At 57.9% G+C, this 17,076-nt stretch overlaps 1 protein-coding gene across 30 annotated transcripts in view; it reads right to left on the reverse strand.

Moving 5' to 3' along the window:
• CACNA1G (calcium voltage-gated channel subunit alpha1 G) overlaps positions 1-17,076 on the reverse strand; it is a 57,172-nt gene that overhangs the window by 13,078 nt on the left and 27,018 nt on the right. For 9 of the 30 annotated variants that reach the window (XR_002482126.1, XR_002482123.1, XM_021713783.1 and 6 more), the window contains 12 exons: positions 16,786-16,870; positions 16,513-16,706; positions 13,593-14,024; positions 12,362-12,462; positions 12,037-12,160; positions 10,052-10,120; positions 9,740-9,924; positions 8,751-8,877; positions 6,754-6,879; positions 5,796-5,885; positions 4,702-4,894; positions 2,886-2,939 (listed from right to left, as the gene is read on the reverse strand). Coding sequence is in view for 25 of the 30 variants with exons in the window: in XM_021713783.1 (XP_021569458.1) it covers positions 2,886-2,939; positions 4,702-4,894; positions 5,796-5,885; positions 6,754-6,879; positions 8,751-8,877; positions 9,740-9,924; positions 10,052-10,120; positions 12,037-12,160; positions 12,362-12,462; positions 13,593-14,024; positions 16,513-16,706; positions 16,786-16,870 (1,780 nt within the window). In the remaining 5 variants the exon portion in view is untranslated. Of the gene's footprint in view, positions 1-2,885; positions 2,940-4,680; positions 4,895-5,795; positions 5,886-6,753; positions 6,880-8,750; positions 8,878-9,739; positions 9,925-10,051; positions 10,121-12,036; positions 12,161-12,361; positions 12,463-13,592; positions 14,025-16,512; positions 16,707-16,785; positions 16,871-17,076 lie in introns of all 30 variants that reach the window. The other 21 variants (XR_002482124.1, XM_008060823.1, XM_021713786.1 and 18 more) reach the window with 6 other exon arrangements.

The following is a 17,076-nucleotide window of genomic DNA, read 5'->3' on the forward strand; positions in this document are numbered from 1 at the left end:
GCCTCGGGCAACCCCTTTTCCAGAGGGAATGAGGCCTGGCAAAAAGCGAGTCGTTCAGCAAAGCCCGAGTCCCTCACCAGCTGCCAGGTAGGTTTAAACACAAGGTCTTGAGGCTTTGGCCCAGAGGACACCCTTGGATGGTTTGCCCGAAAGCCCTGGCTATGCCACCTCTTTGCTGTTCCCTACACCTCGGTTCTATAGGCAAGCATCCGGGTGTGGAGAAGAAATAGATACCCCTTAGAAGAAGCCTTGGGCAAGCCTCCTGCTCTGAGGACCCCAGCCAGGAGGGGCCTGAACCAGTGTCACTGGCACACTGGCAGCCCTGGCCCCATCTCCCTGCCTTCCACCAACATAAGCTGCCTCGGGTGGGGAAAATGCCAGAGTCAGACAGTGAGGAGAAGGGCACACCCAGGACTGCCCAGGCCCCCAGGCAGGGGCAGAAGATGGGTGCAGAAGGGCTGCAAGGCATCAGGCAGCGAGTTAGTAGGGGCTACTGGGAGCCCGAGGCACGGCCAGGGCGGAGCTTTGCAAAGGAGGATGGCAGTGAGTAGGTGAAGGTGGGGGTTGCTCCCAAGGACACAGGCCCCTCATGGCAGAGGCCATCCCTCTGGCTGCCGTGACCAGGCCTGATCACTGGGTTCCCGCCTGGTGGAAGGAGAGAGGGTGAGTGGAGGTCGATGCCGCAGGTGGCCGAGGTCAGTGGAGCGGCGCTGAAGGCTGAGCGGTCCCTTGGGGCTGGCCAGGTCCCCCCACAGCCCGGTCCCTCCCTCCGCCTGGGAAGCTGGGCGAGATCCAAGTGTCTGGTCAGGCCCATTCCCCTCGTAATCCCAGGCTCTTCCCTCCTGCCTTTCCCTGGAGTCTGGCTGCCCTCTCCTGCTGGGAGCAGACCCAGGATGGCATTGGTACTAGCAGGAAGGTATTGTGCCCATGTTTGAATTCCAGCAGCCCCAGATGGGGCATCTGACTTCACTGCCTCACAATGGTGGGTAGACCAGCCCACCAGCCCCGCCGGCACTTGGCAGCTGATTGAAAATGTGGATGCTCAGGTCCGGCCCCAGACCTCTCCAGGGCTGGGGTAGGGCCAGGAATCTGTGCTTATGCACTCCAGGTGATTCTATGCACAATGAAGTGGAAACACTCGGGACAGACCATGCAGAACTCCAGGTCCCAGGAAGAGGGATGTGGGGCGATCTGAGCCCCTGTTCAGGGTCTCTGAGGCCTCCTTGACAGTCAGGGAAGGCAGTCAGTGTACGCAACTGTGCGTGTCAGCATGAGCAAGGCAGTGTCACCAAGATGGGGTGCAGTTCAAGGGCCACCAGAGTGTTTTTAGCATTGAGTGGGTGTGCCATGTCTTGGGGGCCATGAGAGTCTGCACATGTGATTCATGGGACAGCCCCCATGGCGCAGAAGCCTCTAGGGGCCAGCCCTGTGCTACGGTGGTGTTTTGGGGTAAGCATGAAAGTATGCCCACTTCAGTCTACAGACTGGGTAGACCCCTAGGGGAAAGCTAAAGGCCACTTCCCCACCCTTCCCTTAGCCTCTGACGCTTCAGGAATTTGCAAGACCGCCTGATGCAGGGATGTGCTGACCCGGGTGATCCAGACACAGACCAGCCGAGCCCCTGATCCCAGAGAGATGACCTCTCAATGCCAAACACCATCACTCAGCACCAGGGGGACAGGGAGTATTCTTCCACCACGGGCCTCAAGGAGGACCTACTGAATGGAGGCTCAGGAGTCCTCCCTCTGGGGGGTCCCCGAGCTCCCGTTGATCAGGCAGCCCAACAGCCCCAGGGCGGTGTCTGCCTTCTAGGAGAGTGGGGAAGCGAGAGAGGGACAGCCAGTGGTTCCCAGGCTGGAGTCCCAAGCCCGCGGCACCCGAGGAGGCGGCCAGGTGGGGATCCTTCCATTCTTTTCGCTACTTCTCAACACTTTCGAGCAACCCTACATTCACCTGTGTTAAGACCCCACAGACCAATTTAGAGACAAAACGGTCTTTCTTTGCCATTGTTTAGTGTGTACTTCTGTAGCTCAGAAGCTCTAATCAGCAATTAGAGGTGCTTCTGATTAGTAAAAACAGTGAAAGTCATTATAGAAATCTTCTCGCTTCAGAGACAGCCTTTTAAAATGTGGGGTCTATGGCCGAGATGCTTGGGGGGGCCTTTGGGAATGGACAACTGGGGAACCATAGATTACAGACGTGACGTGACGAAGCCCCAAAGACTGTCATGGACTCTCTGAGCCCCTGAACTTCTGTCTGGTGATCAGGGGGGACGGGGGGAACAGGGGACCGAGGGACCAGGGAGGGCAGGCTGTACCAGAAGGGACTTCCCAGAGACACAGCTCTTGGAGATAAGGACCCAACACACTCCAGAATCTTTGGGTTTTTTTGGGAGAAGCTCGTGGCCAACTCAGGCCTTGAGTCCCAATTCTGAAGGCTGTTTGTAGCGATGACGTGGCCACCATGATCACTTGACTATTAATGAGTCTGTTCAATTATTCATCGTTACATTTTTAAAACAAATCCTTCCCCTCTCTGCTCCTCTCATCCCTCTCCCTTGGATCAAAGTCTCCCCTCAGACAAAAGGAGACGGAGAGATTTGCAGCTCTAATAATCGACCGGTGAGAGGCGGGGAGGAGGCGCAGGAGGGGACAAGGGCCGTGGGAGGAGGGTCCACAGGGCGGCGGAGGGGCGTGAGGCCCTCCCCTCCCATCCGCAGGCGAGGGTCTGCAGGATGACGCAGAGCCCTGTGCTGCAGCCCCTGCCCTCTTGGGGACCCCAGGGACCCTCACCCCTTCACCCCGAGAGGATAGAATCAATGAGTCATGGAGAGGGAGCAAAGAGCACGCCCCCACGCACATGAACCCACACCCCAGACGCAGTACCTGACGCAGCGCTGGCCGAGCTGCCGGAAGCAATTACATCGTCCAGCATTAGATCTAAAAGAACGAAACACGACATCGGTCACTGGCTGGACCAGGTGCGCTGGGCAGGGCCCCTCGGCGGTTCGCTTCCCCTCGTCTCCGACCCTCGCTCTACAGGCCTGTGGACGGGGTGTGCCAAGCATGGGTAGCTGGCTCTAGATGTGCAGGCCCGAACCGGGGGCACAGAGCACTCGAGGAAGACCAGCGATTCGATCAGCTTGTTGGGGTCACAAGACAGGGAGGCACCGGGAGGGGCAGGCAGCCTGTCATCGAAGCAGATGTCTGTTCCTCCCACGCCATGGCCTCAGCTGCACCTGAGACGGCCGCAGACCCCAGAAGGGGAGCCAGCTGCTCAGGTAGGGGCCACACGTGCCTCCTGCCAACAGCGGTCCATCTGCCCGGCTGTGAGCAGGGCGGGAGCATGGCGGCTGGGGACAGTGCACCTGCTCAGCTTCAGACACCCAGAGGGAAGCCAAGACCGGACCCCTGCCCAGGAGCTGGTGAGAGGCCTTGGGGGGCTGATGTTGAGAATGGGGACAGGGAAGCCCGCCCAGAGGCCAGTGCCTCCTCCAGGTCCTGGTGGCCCCTGCGCCACCCCCACCCTGGTTTGTGAGGCCCATGTTCTCCCACCTCCTCAGATGCCTCTTCCAGGTAGCAGGAGATGGAGCCTGGGTCAGAGAGCAGGCAGGAGCACTGCATCCCCGGACTCAGCCCGGGGTACTCACATTTCAGTACACCAAAGGGGAACGAATCTCAGAGGCCTGCGCGCGTCTTATCGGCGGAAGGAAGGCGGTTTGTGGAAGAGTGGAGGGAAGCCCACATGCCAAACAGAGGCAGACACACAGACACACACACACAAAGGCTTCGAGAAACCCACACAAAGACACTTAGAGAGACGTGGGCCGCGGCTGGGAGAGAGAGGCATGGAGACGACGCGGCACCAGACAGACAGGCAGGAACCCCGCCTACAGGGAAACAGGTGCAGATGCACCTGAGGACACACCACAAACGAAGGGGCCTGGGCGCCTGCCACTCCTCTGGCGTCCTTCCTGGCCTCCGTGTGTCTTCTCACTTAGTCTCGGCCCACCCACCGCATAAGAGCAAGAGGAGGGATGGGATGGGATGGGGGCTTCGTCCACCCAATGCCAAGAGGTGCTGAAGGGCACAGGCGAGGGCCCGCGGAGCCCAGGGTTCCTGTGACCTTGGACCTTCCCTGAGCCAGGGGGAGACTTCCTCAAAATGGCGGTCAGGAAGCTAGGTCATCTTGCTGGAGATAGGGAGGGAGGGTAGGCCTGGGCTTCTCTCTCACACTGTTGTCCATCTACAGGTCTGCTGAGGCTAGCTCAGCAGCTATAGACACTAGGCGGGCACAGGGTCAAGGTATTTGCTTGCCAACCTTAGGACAGGCAGGGCCGGCACCTGGGCCAACCCCTGGGTGGCTGGACACCCACACAGGACAGCGTCGCATCCTGTGAGGCTCCTCTGAGAGTCGAGCTGGGAAAGGCCAGGCGTCACCTCCTACCTGGCATCATCTGGAGAGGATGATGCTGAGGCCCAGGGAGCCCCCCAGGGTGAGGGCAGCTCCCCCTCCCCCACGGGGCTGACGTGGTCTGCTTCATGCGGGTTCTAAAGGCAGACATGCTCTTGGGGGGAAGGAGGTGAGGAGGGGCGGCCCCCGGCCTCAGCCTCCGGCCCCCTGCAGCTTTGCAAGGCCAAGGTCAAGCACGACCCAGAGAGTTGTGGAAAGACTACCGACCAGCCATCTGCTTCTCCTTACTCCTTCTCTTTTTCTCCAGTCTCCGTAGACGCTTCTCCTCGCGCCGCCGGGCCTCTTCCTCCTCCTGGTGCTGCCGACACTTGTGGAAGTTCTCCACCACCACGCCCACAAACATGTTCAGGACAAAGAAGGCCACAATGAGCAGGAACGAGATGAAGTACAGCAGCATCCAGGGGTTGTGGTTCATGATGGGCTGGGGGAGCAGGAAGGACAGGGGAGGTATCAGCCCAAGGGCACGCAGTCTCAAACCCAACAGCTACAGCCACCTGATGGTGGTGTAAATGAATGGTGTGGGTTTGATGCTGGGCAGTAGGGAGGGGCGGGGACTACAGCAAAAGGAGAAAGGAGATTCTCCATCCAAAAGTTGCTGCTTTGTTCCAGCTGACTCCTGCCCCAAGGGAATGCAAGCCCGGTGTTCCCAGGCCTTCAGACTTTCCCTGAGTAAACCCAAATCTGGATTTCCATGAGAAACTTGCTGATTTTTAAACATTCACTATGAATTTTAAAATGTTTTAAACATGTTGCAGGTCAATAAAATTTGGCCCACAGGCCACCACTGACAGTGATTTTTTTTTTTTTTTTTTTTTTTGAGTAGGAGTCTCACTCTGTGGCCCAGGCTGGGGAAGTGCAGTGGCATGCTCACGGCCACTACAGTCTCGACCTGCTAGGCTCAGGTGATCCTTCTGCCTCAGCCTTCCAAGTAGCTGGAACTACAGGTGCATGCCAACATGGCTGGTTAATTTTTTAATTTATTGTAGAAATGAGGTCTCACCAAGTTGCCCTGCTGGTCTCAAATCCCTGGACTCAAGAAATCCTCTAACTTCCACCTCCCAAAGTGCTGGGATTACAGGCGTGAGCCACTGCACTCGGTGACAGCGATCTTTTAACAGCTGATTCTGATGCAAATCTGAGTTTGAGAACCTCTGAGCTAGGCATGTAATTTTCACAGCAACTATGGGGTGGAGTAGGTGTTATCAAGACATGATGCCCCTTTGATGGCGTTTTGCCAACCTGGTTCTGTCTCGTGCCTGCACCATTAAGCCTGGAGTCAGTGACTTGAGCCCAAAGACAAGTTCTGCCCACCTCAGCCCTACCTGCTGGTCCACGCCCACGGCGTCTAGCCCGTCGTACATGATGTCTACCCAGCCGTCCTTGGAGGCCAGCACGAACAGGGACATCAGGGCCTGCGGGGGAAGGGGAGAGGAGGAGACCACCTGAAGGTCAGGATGTGCGACTAAGCCACCCCAGAGTGCCACCCCAAAGTGCCACCCGGCAGCAGCTTGGGGTACCCTGGCCCTCGAGGGGCTGAGCTAGAGGCATGCCCCAGGCCCCACGAGAGCTTTCTGTCACAGGGTTCCATGGCTGGTCTGAAGCCAGAGGAGCCATGAGAGATGATCACAGCCAGGCAGGGTAAGGAACCCCCAAACCCTGGACATCCAGAAACCAGAACCAGGGTGGGCTGGGAATCAAACCTACAGAACTGAGTGAGCGACTTCGCTTTTTCTACATTTCTCTGTTTCTGCAAATGCAGAGTGACAAGAGGAGCCATCTTGACCATACACCTGTGCCCTGCACCGTGTTAAACAAAATACACATCCTCTCAAAGCATCCTTACTACAGCCTCCAGGAGGATGCTGTTATGACCCCATTCACCAGTTGACGAAATTGAGGCCCCGTAAGTCGGTTGCCCAAGGTCATGGAGCTGACAGTGTTGGGGCTGGATTCATATCCAGGGCTGCCTGCCCCTGACCTCATGTGGGCTTTCTGCTCTGCCATTCTGCTCTGTGGTTCTGGGCAAGCCCCTCATGCTCTCGGAGCCTCTGTTTCTTCATCTTTAAGTAGGGCTAAAGACCCCTGTGGGATTATTTATTGGGATGCTGTGGGATAGACCGGGCATTGAAAAACACTGGTGGTTAGATAGCAAGAGGGTGTGAAGGGTTGATGTCTTTGTGGGTGCCCAGCTCTAATCAAGTCAGCATGTACCATTCAGCATAGACCCATGTCCCCTCCAGACTCCTCCACCACCGCCTCACCTCTGAGCCTGGGGCTCACCTGGCCGAGGTTGTCAAAGTTGTACTTGTGCCGGACCCACCGGTAACTGGCCTCAGCACAGTCTGACTTGTTGGTGATGTTTCTGGTGTCCTCGCCCTGGCACACAAAGAACTTCCCTTTGAAGAGCTGGACACATTCCCAGAGACAGAGAGGAGTGAGCCGTGAGCACAGGGAGCCCAGGACCCCTTAGCCCCACACCCACCCCTGCCTGGGGCCCAAGAGCTACAGCACAGCCTGGCTGAAGGTGGGGTGCTCTCCTCTGGGGTCAGTCGAGTCAGGGAAACACTGATAGGAGCCTCCCCTGCAAGTGCTCCCTACCTTTCCCTAGAGAGGGAGGAAAGACAATGGGGGGTGCTGGGAAGAGGGACAGGGTGGTAAGAGCCATTCACCGTCCAGCAAGGGTTAAGCCAGGGGTGCACCAAGTGGGGTTCCATTAGCATCTGGGAACCTGCTAGAAATGCACATTCTTGGTCCCACCTAGCCCTACTGGATCACACACTCTGGGGTAGCGGTCCAGCAATCTTTTATTTCCCTTGAGTTGGAGTCTCACCCTGCCACCCAGGCTGGAGTGCAGTGGCACACTCACGGCCACTGCAGCCTCGACCTACTGGGCTCAAGTGATCCTTCTACCTAGCCTTCCAAGTAGCTGGAACTACAGGGGCATGCTACCATGCCCAGCTAATTTTTTTCTTTAATTTATTTGTTGTAGAGACAAGGTGTCACCAAGTTGCCCAGGCTGGTTTCGAACTCCTGGGATCAGGTAATCCTCTCACCTCGTGCTCTCCCAAAGTGTGGGATTTCAGGCTTGAGCCACCGCACCCGCCCCAGCAATATTTTAACAAGCTGTCCAGGTGATTGGATGCTAACATGAGTTTGAAAACCACTGAGTTGGGCATTTAATTCTCACAACTCCGGGCTGGGAAGTAAGTATTATCAACCCCACTTTACAGATGGGAAAAATTGAGGCTCAGAGAAGTTAATTTACTAAGGTTCCATAACTGGTAGTGGCAGAAAGAAGTCTCAAACCCTGATCTGACTGGAAAGTTCACTCTCATTTCAGCATCAACCAGGCTGTGACTTTTGGTGAAGGGATTTGAGGGAAGGGAGGGCCAGGGGGCCTGCGCACACTGCTGGGAACAAACTCAATTCCCCCGAAGGACTGAGCTTAACGATGGTTCGCTCTACCAAACCAAGGAGACTGGGAAGTGAGGGGAGGGGAGAAGGGCATGGAGAAAGGTACCACAGGGCTTTGGTAGATGTACCCCAGCTCAGTCCCTGGGCCAGAGAATTTCTAGGAAACCAGGGAACAGCCCCTCCCCAGGGCAGAGTGGCCATCCCAGGGAGCCCAGGGAAGGAGGGAGGGGGAGGGGAGGGTGTGGTCACCCAGGAGCTCCCCTGCCTCCCAGCCAGCTGTCTACCCTGCCGCTGAAACAGCTGGAGCCAGGAGCCCCGGAAGACTGGGTTGGAGGGCTCCCTGGCCCCCCGAGGCTTCTGCTGAATCCTGCAGGCAGCTCTGGCTCTTTCTCCTCCCTGGGCAGAAAGCCAAGTTTCCCCAGCAGCCCCACTTCCTGCCTCGTCTGGGGTCTGCGCCCGCCTGCCTGCCAGCGCGCTGCTAACCTGGCCCAGCTGTCTGGGCCCTGGATCCCCAGGCCTGGCCTGCAGCCCGCCAAGCTTGAGCAGGGAAGGAAGGGAGCAGACCACGCGCCAGCGTCTGCGCTCAGGGAGGGCGTGAGGGGGCCAGGACAGCAGCCTGAGACTCCCATGGCCGGAAGCCTCTCTGCAGCCCGGTCCTCACTGGGGCCCTCCCCAGATGCCCCGTTTTCTGCAAAATGCCCAGGAGGTAGAGGCCGAGGCCTTGGACCTGGAGGGAAGTGTCCCTGTTTATTCCCTTCTGGAATGACGGCAGTGGCAGCAGCCTAAGCCTCAAGGCCTAGGGGCCAGGAGGAAGGCACCCCTCAGGCTTCCACCGACAGCTGGCCCCCCACGACTCCACACACCTGCACCCCTAGAATGCCAAAAATGATGAAGAAGGCACAACAGATGACCACGATGTTGCCGATGGGCTTCAGTGAGGACATCAGCGTCTCTACCACCAGCTTCAGCCCCTGCGCCCGGCTGATCACCCTGGGGAGAGGAGGGGGCATGAGAGGGGTTGCCCAGCTCCCCCTTGCCCCCCCACCTTGGTTCACTGGTCCCTTCCTGGGCTCTGATGGCAGAACTCAGTCCTCTTTTCACAAGACCCCTGCCATCAGGACCCCCGCCGCGATCCCTCAAAACGGGCTGCAGACACCCTCACTCCCCACATTTCCACCCCACCCCTGATGTCAAATGTATCATTTCATTGGGCTGGGAGTGGGGAGGACTCAACTCAAGGGAGGCGTTCCCGAGGGACGCAGTGTGTTGGTAACAAGCCTGGAGGAGAAGGGGCGGGGGAGATGGCTGACCACAGTAAGGGAAGCATCACCATTAAGTCTGCATCGTCTTCATCCAAGAAAAGTTCTGAGTTGGGGGTGGTGATTGGCTGACTGGGGAGGGCTTCCCGAGAGGGCGGGTCCCCCGGCCGGGAGAAATGCTACCTGGTGGGGGGCAGTCCCTAAGAGGGGCACGAAGGTGGGGAAAGCCAGCAAAAAGAGTCGGTCACCTCGTGGGGAGGGGCCAAGGTCACCCCGGAGGGAACCACCCAAGGGAAAGCTACAGGGGAAGGCTACGGGGGCCCTGCCTGTGGCCCCCATATTATGCTCTGTATAGAGCTATAGTCACCTCACACCCACATCACGCAGAGTGGCCCTGAGGAATACGTCCTGTCGAAGAGGAGAGACATGAATAGACAGCGGGTGTACACCTTGGTGGGAAATTACTGGGGCCATAATTTGAGAGACTGGTTGTCTGGGGTGGGGGACCTCCGTCTGTGGGGGCTTTGTTTCCATCTTGGGGGGTGCTGGTGGTTGGAGACATCCCGGGGGAGGGCTACAGCTGGGGGGGTCACCTGAGTGGGCGCAGGGTCCGTAGCAACCGCAGGACCCTCAGCATGCCCAGGATCTTGGTGCCGCTGTCGGAGACCATGGACACCAGGATGTCGATGACAGAGATGAGAACCAGCAGCCCGTCCAGCACGTTCCAGCTGCTGCGCAGATATGCCTGCTCTCCGAAGCACCAGCCCAGGGCCACCACCTGGGGACCGCCATTGCGTCACTGCCCCTGCCCTGTGCTGCAGCCAACCCTCCCATCCTCAGCCCATCTCCACCCCGACCAGGAGCCAGAGGGCCCAAACCAGTGCCAATCTCCCACCCCCCATCACCTTCACTGTCATTTCAGCCAGGAAGACCGCGGTGAAGATGTAATTGGAGAGGGTCAGGAAGATGCGTTCCTGCAAGACAGATGAGGCCAGGGCTGCCCATCAGGAAGCCCCCGCCCCTGGCCGGGTCTGCTCTGTGTACAGCGGCCCAGAACTGCTTCTTTTTAAAAATATTTTTTTGAGTTGGAGTCTCACTCTGTCGCCCAGGCTGGAGTGCAGTGGCATGCTCACGGCCACCGCAGCCTCAACCTGCTGGACTCAGGCAATCCTTTCGCCTCAGCCTTCCAAGTAGCTGGAACTACAGGTGCACGCCACCATAATTAATTTTTTGATTAATTGTAGACACAGGTTTTGCCATGTTGCCCAGGCTGATCTCAAACCCGTGGGGCTAGGCAATAGTCTCACCTCTGCCTCCCAAAGTGCTGGGATGACAGACTTGAGCCACCACACTCGGCCTCAGAACTGCTTCTGATACTTGACTCAGAAAAATGACCTCTACCCCAATGATGCAGAGCCCCATGCCCTCACCCACTGAGCCAGTATCTGGCCCCCTGGCTCACTGCAACTTGGTGGGCAGTCTCATCCCTGTCCCTTTCCATGTCCCTCCACCCCCCACTGCCACGTGGCCTGGAGGGGAAGAGGATTCTCACCACAGTGCTGTTATCTTCATCCCGGTCCCAGGCCTTATTACCTGAGTCCTTTCTTAAAACTGGAGCAGGATTTAACTGATCTTTGACCCCTGCCCGCCCTCCCCCTCAACTGTCTTCCTGCTGTGCGTCCCAGAAACGCGGCAGGGCAACCAAGGCCTGTGTAGACTGAACGCACCCAGGCACTTGCTGGGCGTGGGGAAGGGTGGGGGAGACGTGACCCAGCCCCCTGGAATCTATGGACTGACAGCTAGAGAGGGCCGCAAGCCCAGCGTGAGCTCAGAGAGGGAAGGTCAGGAGCAGGCACAGTGACAGAGCTGGAGACAGGGGCTGAGCGGGCAGATGGGGGAGAGATGTGGAGACAGTGACATAGTGACAGAGAGCTCTGCGGCAGGGCCTCGGCGGGAGGTAGCCAGGACAGGACGGGGAGTGCGGCTGGCCGCCTTGCTCTGCCCCTGAGGCCCCGAGCGTGGGAGTCCCCGCTGTCCCTCACCCACCTAGTTCTGGGCCAGCCCCCCATTCCTCAGGCTCCCTCCACCCCCACTCTGGCCTGGCTGAAGACCACCCTAATGGAAAACAGAAGTCCAGCGCATTGAAATCTAAACAATGGTGTGAGAGCCAGTGAGGGGGGCAGGGGAACCCTGGCCACCTACAAGCTAGTGGTGCCAGATGCCACAGGGGAAACAGAGCTACCCCCATCCACCTTTCTAGGACCCAGACCGCAGCCAGCAGGGAAGGGCTCTGATGCCAGGCTGGGGAGGGATGGCTCCCAGAACCAGCCAGGCCCGTCCTGAAGAGGTGACGTCCAGGGCTGCATGTCTAGTACCCAGGCCTCTGGCTCTTCTCTCCTGAGCAAGACTGACAGGTTTCCGGCAAGCAGAAGTGATGTCCCCACTAAGGCCCCTAAAACCTGTCTGTGACCTGATAGGACCACAAAGAGGACAGGGCAGCTTCCTCAGCCACTCTGCACTGCCCACAAGGTAGCTTAGGCAAGATGGCGCCCCCATCCACGCACGGTTTGCACCACCCAACGCTCACCAGACTCACACACGTTCCTCGAAAGCCTCCAGCTCAAGAGAACATGTCATCTGTAAATAGCCTGGGGTGAGACAAAGCACCCAGCTGCTGGAGGCTGGTGTAGCACAGAAGAGAAACTGAGGCAGGGGAGGGCACCGGAGGCATCTTGGAAAGCCTGGAGCAAGGGCCGGAGTTCAGGCGACCTCTGTGAGAATCCTGGCTCCCTCCCTCCCTGACGTGAGACCCTGGGCAGGTCGGTAACTGTGTGACCCTCTTGGCCTCCCTTCTCTGCGTGCTAACACCGGGAGGGGCCTGGTGACTCACAGCGCTGTGGGGGTCGATTTTGGGGCGCTCCATGGCAATGGTGATGCAGTTGAGAAAGATGATGACAAGAACCACGTGGTCGAACATCTTGTGGGTGATGATCCGGTGGCACAGAAGGCGGAAGCTGCTCCGGGACAGGACAAAGGCTGAGGCGGGAGGCAGGGCAGGGCGCAGCCCCCACCCCTCCAGGGCCCCCGCAGGCAAGCCCGCCTCACCTTCAGGCCCTCGCTCAGCCCCAACCCACGGCAGGGCACTGCCTCCAGCATCCCTGGCAGCCTCACCCGTGAGAAGGAGGGGTCGGGGCATGGGCCAGAGCCCCCCTTACCGGGACTGGGGGGGGAAGATGTAGGCTGACCAGGAGTCGCGCTCGCGGCAGCAGGCAGGGAGCCGGGCTCGGATCCACGCTCGCACCCGCTCCCCTTTGCTCTGTGGACGGAACACCGGGTATGAGCAGGACCGGCCTCCAACTTCCCGACTTCTGCCCCCACCCCCAGCAGTCCCACGGCCCTCACTCCGGGTCGACCGGACCCTCAGCCCTGCCTCTCTCTCTTCCTTTCTTCTTTTTTCTTCACCCGGGCTGTAGGGCAGCGGCACAGTCACGACTCTCCACAGCCTCAAACTCCTGGGCCCAAATGATCCTTCTGCCTCATCTTCCCAAGCAGCTGGGACTACAGGTGCGTGCCACCACGCCCAGTATTTATTTTCTTGTAGAGACAAGGTCTCACCATGCTGCCCAGGCTTGGCTCAAGCGATCCTCGAACCGCCGCCTCCCCAAGTGCTGGGATAACAGGTGTGAGCCACTGCACCTGGCCTCTTCCTTTATTCCTAAAGCCACCTCCTATCTCCCCGTCAGTCTGCCGGGCCCCCACCCCTTCCCCGAGCACCCCTCACTCTCCTTCTCTTCCCTCCTACCCCCCCAGTTCTCCACTCCTGTCTCAGCCCAGCCTCCAGCCCAGCCTCCTGCCTGGCCCCTCCTTCCCCTGGGTGGGGTGCTTGGAAACTGCATCAATCATCAAACATTGTCATCACCACAGCTGTCTGTCCAAAGACACACCTGGGCTGCTCAGGAGACGCTGGCCTTTCTCTTCACATGCTAACCCTGAGGTCCCCGCGCCCCATCCCCAGGGGCAAAGGTGGTGGTGAGGGGGCTGGGGGAGGCGGGGCCGATGGGTGCGGGCTAAGGACGGGGGGAAGTCCAGGCTTGTGATGAGGTCGAGATGAGAAGGATGGAGGGGCATCGGTTTGGAGAGATGAGTGATGGGTCTTTCTGAGTCACAGGGGGAGGGTCATGAAAGATTCATCCACATCTGCCCGACACCATTCATATCCACCAAGGGCCGCGGAGACGCAGCCCCAGGCGTGACGAGGATCTGGGGCTTGGCTGGACGGGCAGAGGGAGAAGAGGGGCTGTTTGGAGCTCAGCTTCCAGGGCTGGGTGTCCCTCGAGAGCCCTCGGGCTTAGAAGGGGGTACCTCCCCTGCACCCTGCCGGGCCGGGCACAGCTCCCCTCTCTCAAGGTCAGGGGTGAGGGGTCACTGTGCCCACGGGGGCCTCACCAGGTTGCCCTCGTCATCGGCGTCATCCCCATCCAGTGGGGGGTCATCGGGCCGCAGGGCCCGGGCCAGGCGCCCCGAAGCCGACTTGCCGTTGCAGTCCTGGTGCTCAGAGGCAGAGCCGCGGCCGCTGGCGGTGCGGTGCAGCCCGGGCACCTGCAGTGTGTCCGGCAGATCGAAGGAGCTCTTGGCCTCCCGCTCCAGGGAGCCCCTGTGGCGACGGTCGCTGCCCGCTGGGCTGGCCCGCTCCTCTTCCGAGCTCTCCTCCTCGTCCTGGCTCTCTCGGCCCTCGCCCGACAGCAGGGACCGCCGCTCCCCACTCGGGCTCCTTCGCTTCAGGCTGGGGGCACGGCCCAGGCTGTTCCTGCTGGAGCGCCTGCTAGTCCAGCTACTTGCTGCGCTCCAGGGGCTGTGCGGGGAGCTGCGGGCGCTGGGCTGCGGGTGCGCAGAGAAGTGGCGGGGTCAGCCGGGGCTGAGCATCCCTGGCCCTTCACGGGCACCCCGTCTCCCAGGACCCTCCTTGGTATCACACCAAGTGTGAGCGGGAGCTCTGGACTCTGGAGCCAGGTTCAGATCCTGGCTCACCCCAACCAGCTGCGTGACCTGGGGCAAGTTGTTCAACCTCCCTGTGCCTTTGTTTCCTCATCTGCAAAGTAGATCTGGCACTTATTCCTTATTTAGTTGGTGAGAGAAGTGTTACCATCAGCTATAAAATAATGGAGTATAAAATATGGGCAGTATAAAATAATGGAGAGAAGGAACTTAACTCAGTAGCAAGAAAGCAACCTGATTCAAAAGATAGGCAAAGGACCCAAACAGACCTTCCTCAAAAGAAGACATGCAAACGCCAACAGACACATTAAAAAGCACTCAGCATCACTAATCACCTGAGAAGTGCAAATCAAAACCACAGTGAGATATCACCTATCACCTGTTAGATGGCTATTAGCAAAATGGTGAAAGATATGTGTCAGCAAGGATGCGGAGAAAAGGAACCCCTGTGCACTGTGGGTGGAGATGTAAATTAACAGCCACTATGGAAGACACTAGGGAGGCTCCCCAAAAAACTAAAAATAGAGCTACCATTTGATCCAGCAGTCCTCCACTGGGTATATATATCCAAAAGATTTGAATGAAATCAGCATGTGGAAAAGAGATCCGCAATCCCATGTCCACTGCAGCACCATTTGCAAGAGCCAAGACATGGAATCAACCTAAGTGCCCATCAAGGGACAAATGGATAAAAAAAAGTGGGATATATGCACCATGGAATATTATTCATTCTTAAAAAAGAAGAAAATCTCGCCATTTGCAAGAACATGGATGAACCTGAACTTAGGCTAAGTAAAATAAGCCAGGCACAGAAAGACACATGCTGTATGATCTCATGTATATGTGGAATCCAAAAAAGTTGAACTCACAGAAGTAGAAAGTAGAATGATGGTTACAAGAAACTTGGGAGCAGGGCGGGGAATGAGTGCAGAGGGGTTGGTCAAAGGGTACAAAGTTTCAATTAGACAGGAAGAATGTATTTCTGAGCTTTACTGCACAGCATCATGGCTAGAATTAATCATAATGCATATCTCAAAATTGTTAAGAGAGTGTATTTTAAATGTTCACACCACAAAAAAACAAGTCTGTGAAAGATAGATATGTAAATTCGCTTGATTTAATCATTCCACAACGTATGCATACGTTGAAACATCACATTGTGCTCCGCAAATACAAACAATTATTATGTGTCAGTTAGAAATGAGACATAAAGAAATAAAAATGCAATAAGGATGAGCATGTAGGTTCTAACACCAGCCAGCTAGATCAAAATGCTGGCTCTGGCCGGGTGCGCTGGCTCAAGCTTCTAATCCTGGAGACAGAGATTTGGGAGACAGAGATGAGGAGACTGCTTGAGCCCACGGGTTCGAGAACAGCCTGGACAACCTGATGAGACCTCATCTCTACAATAAATCCAAAAAAGTTAGCTGGGCACGGTAGTGCACTCTTGTAGTTCCAGCTACTTGGAAGGCTGAAGTGGAAGGATTGCCTGAGTCCAGCAGGTCGATGCTGGGGTGGCCGGGAGTGTGCCAGCCAGTGCACTCCAGCCTGGGCGACAGAGAGAGACTCCAATTTAAAAAAAAAAAAAAGGCCGGGCTTGGTGGCTCAGCCTGTGATCCCAGCACTTTGGGAGGTCGAGGCGAGTGGATTGCCTGAGCCCGTGGGTTCGAGACCTGCCCAGGCAACTTGGTGAGACCTTGTCTCTACGATAAATCAAAATTAGCCAGGCGTGGTAGCACATGCCTGTAGTTCTGGCTACTTGGAAGGCTGAGGTGGAAGGATCGCCAGAGCCCAGCAGGTCGAGGCTGTGGTGGCCGGGAACGTGCTACTGCACTCCAGTCTGGGTGACAAAGTGAGACTCCAACACACACACACACACAAAAAAATGCTGGCTCCACCATCCGCTTCAGCAGTCTGAGACTCAAGTCCCCATCTGTAAAATGGGGATGACAATGGTAGCTACCTCATAGGGTTGCCGTGCAGATTAAATGCACTTGGAATGCTTCTGAGCAGTGTTTAGAACAGTGTCTGGCACAGAATCAGTAACTAGATTTGCTATTGTCACGATGGTGTCTCAAGAGAGTAGGGATATCCGCGCCCCAATTTTTCAGAAGAGGCTCTGAGAGGTTGAGTCTTGCCCAAGGTCCCTCAGCTAGGGAACAGACGAGGCAAGATTAGAACTCTGCTCTCTCCCCTCCCAGGCTAAGGCTTCTTTCCTTGCCTGCATCCCAGCCGTGACTCCCCTGGGGCTGGTCCAGGCACACCCAGGTCGCGTCTAGCCCAGGCCCAGGGGCCGTACCCTGGGGCCCGCCTGCCCCATCCTCTCCTCCTGACCTCTTCCCACCGTGGGGCACCCACATGCACCCCCTACCGGCGACTTCATCTCGTGGGCTGTCCCGGGCTCGGCTGACCCGCTGCTGCTGGTGCGGCGGGAGGCGGGGCCGAGCGGCTCGCCCAGGCCTGTACTGGTGCTCTTGGGCAGTGACGTGGGCGTGGCGGCCGTGTGGATGATGAGCGGCGGCAGCAGGCTCTTCCGCAGCTCCGGGTGCTCGCCCAGCGACACCACTTCGGGGGAGAGAGCGAGACCCTGAGCCCACTCGGGGCGGCCCGGGGCCAGGGCCACGCCCCCGGGATAGGTACTCACAGGCCAAGCGCTTCTTCCTGTCCCCACTGCCATCCAGACTGGGCGAAAAGAAGTCGGGCTCCGACTCGGACTTGTTGGCATCTCCCTAGGGCGGGGAAGCAGCGGGCCATTAGGGGCCTGGCCAGGCAGGGGTCTTCGGGATGGGCCGGGTCTCCTTCTCTTCACACACACACACCACATATAGGCCACAGGAACCAGCAACCACGGCACGAGGCATGCACCGGTGCAGGCCAGACCCCCCAGGCTCAGAGCCCAAGGCTTCCCGGGGTGCCTATCCCCTCCACCTGTGGA

This window comes from Carlito syrichta, unplaced genomic scaffold (genome assembly GCF_000164805.1).
Source record: "Carlito syrichta isolate Samal-C Ts95f unplaced genomic scaffold, Tarsius_syrichta-2.0.1 Scaffold304743, whole genome shotgun sequence".
Classification (NCBI taxonomy): domain Eukaryota; kingdom Metazoa; phylum Chordata; class Mammalia; order Primates; family Tarsiidae; genus Carlito; species Carlito syrichta.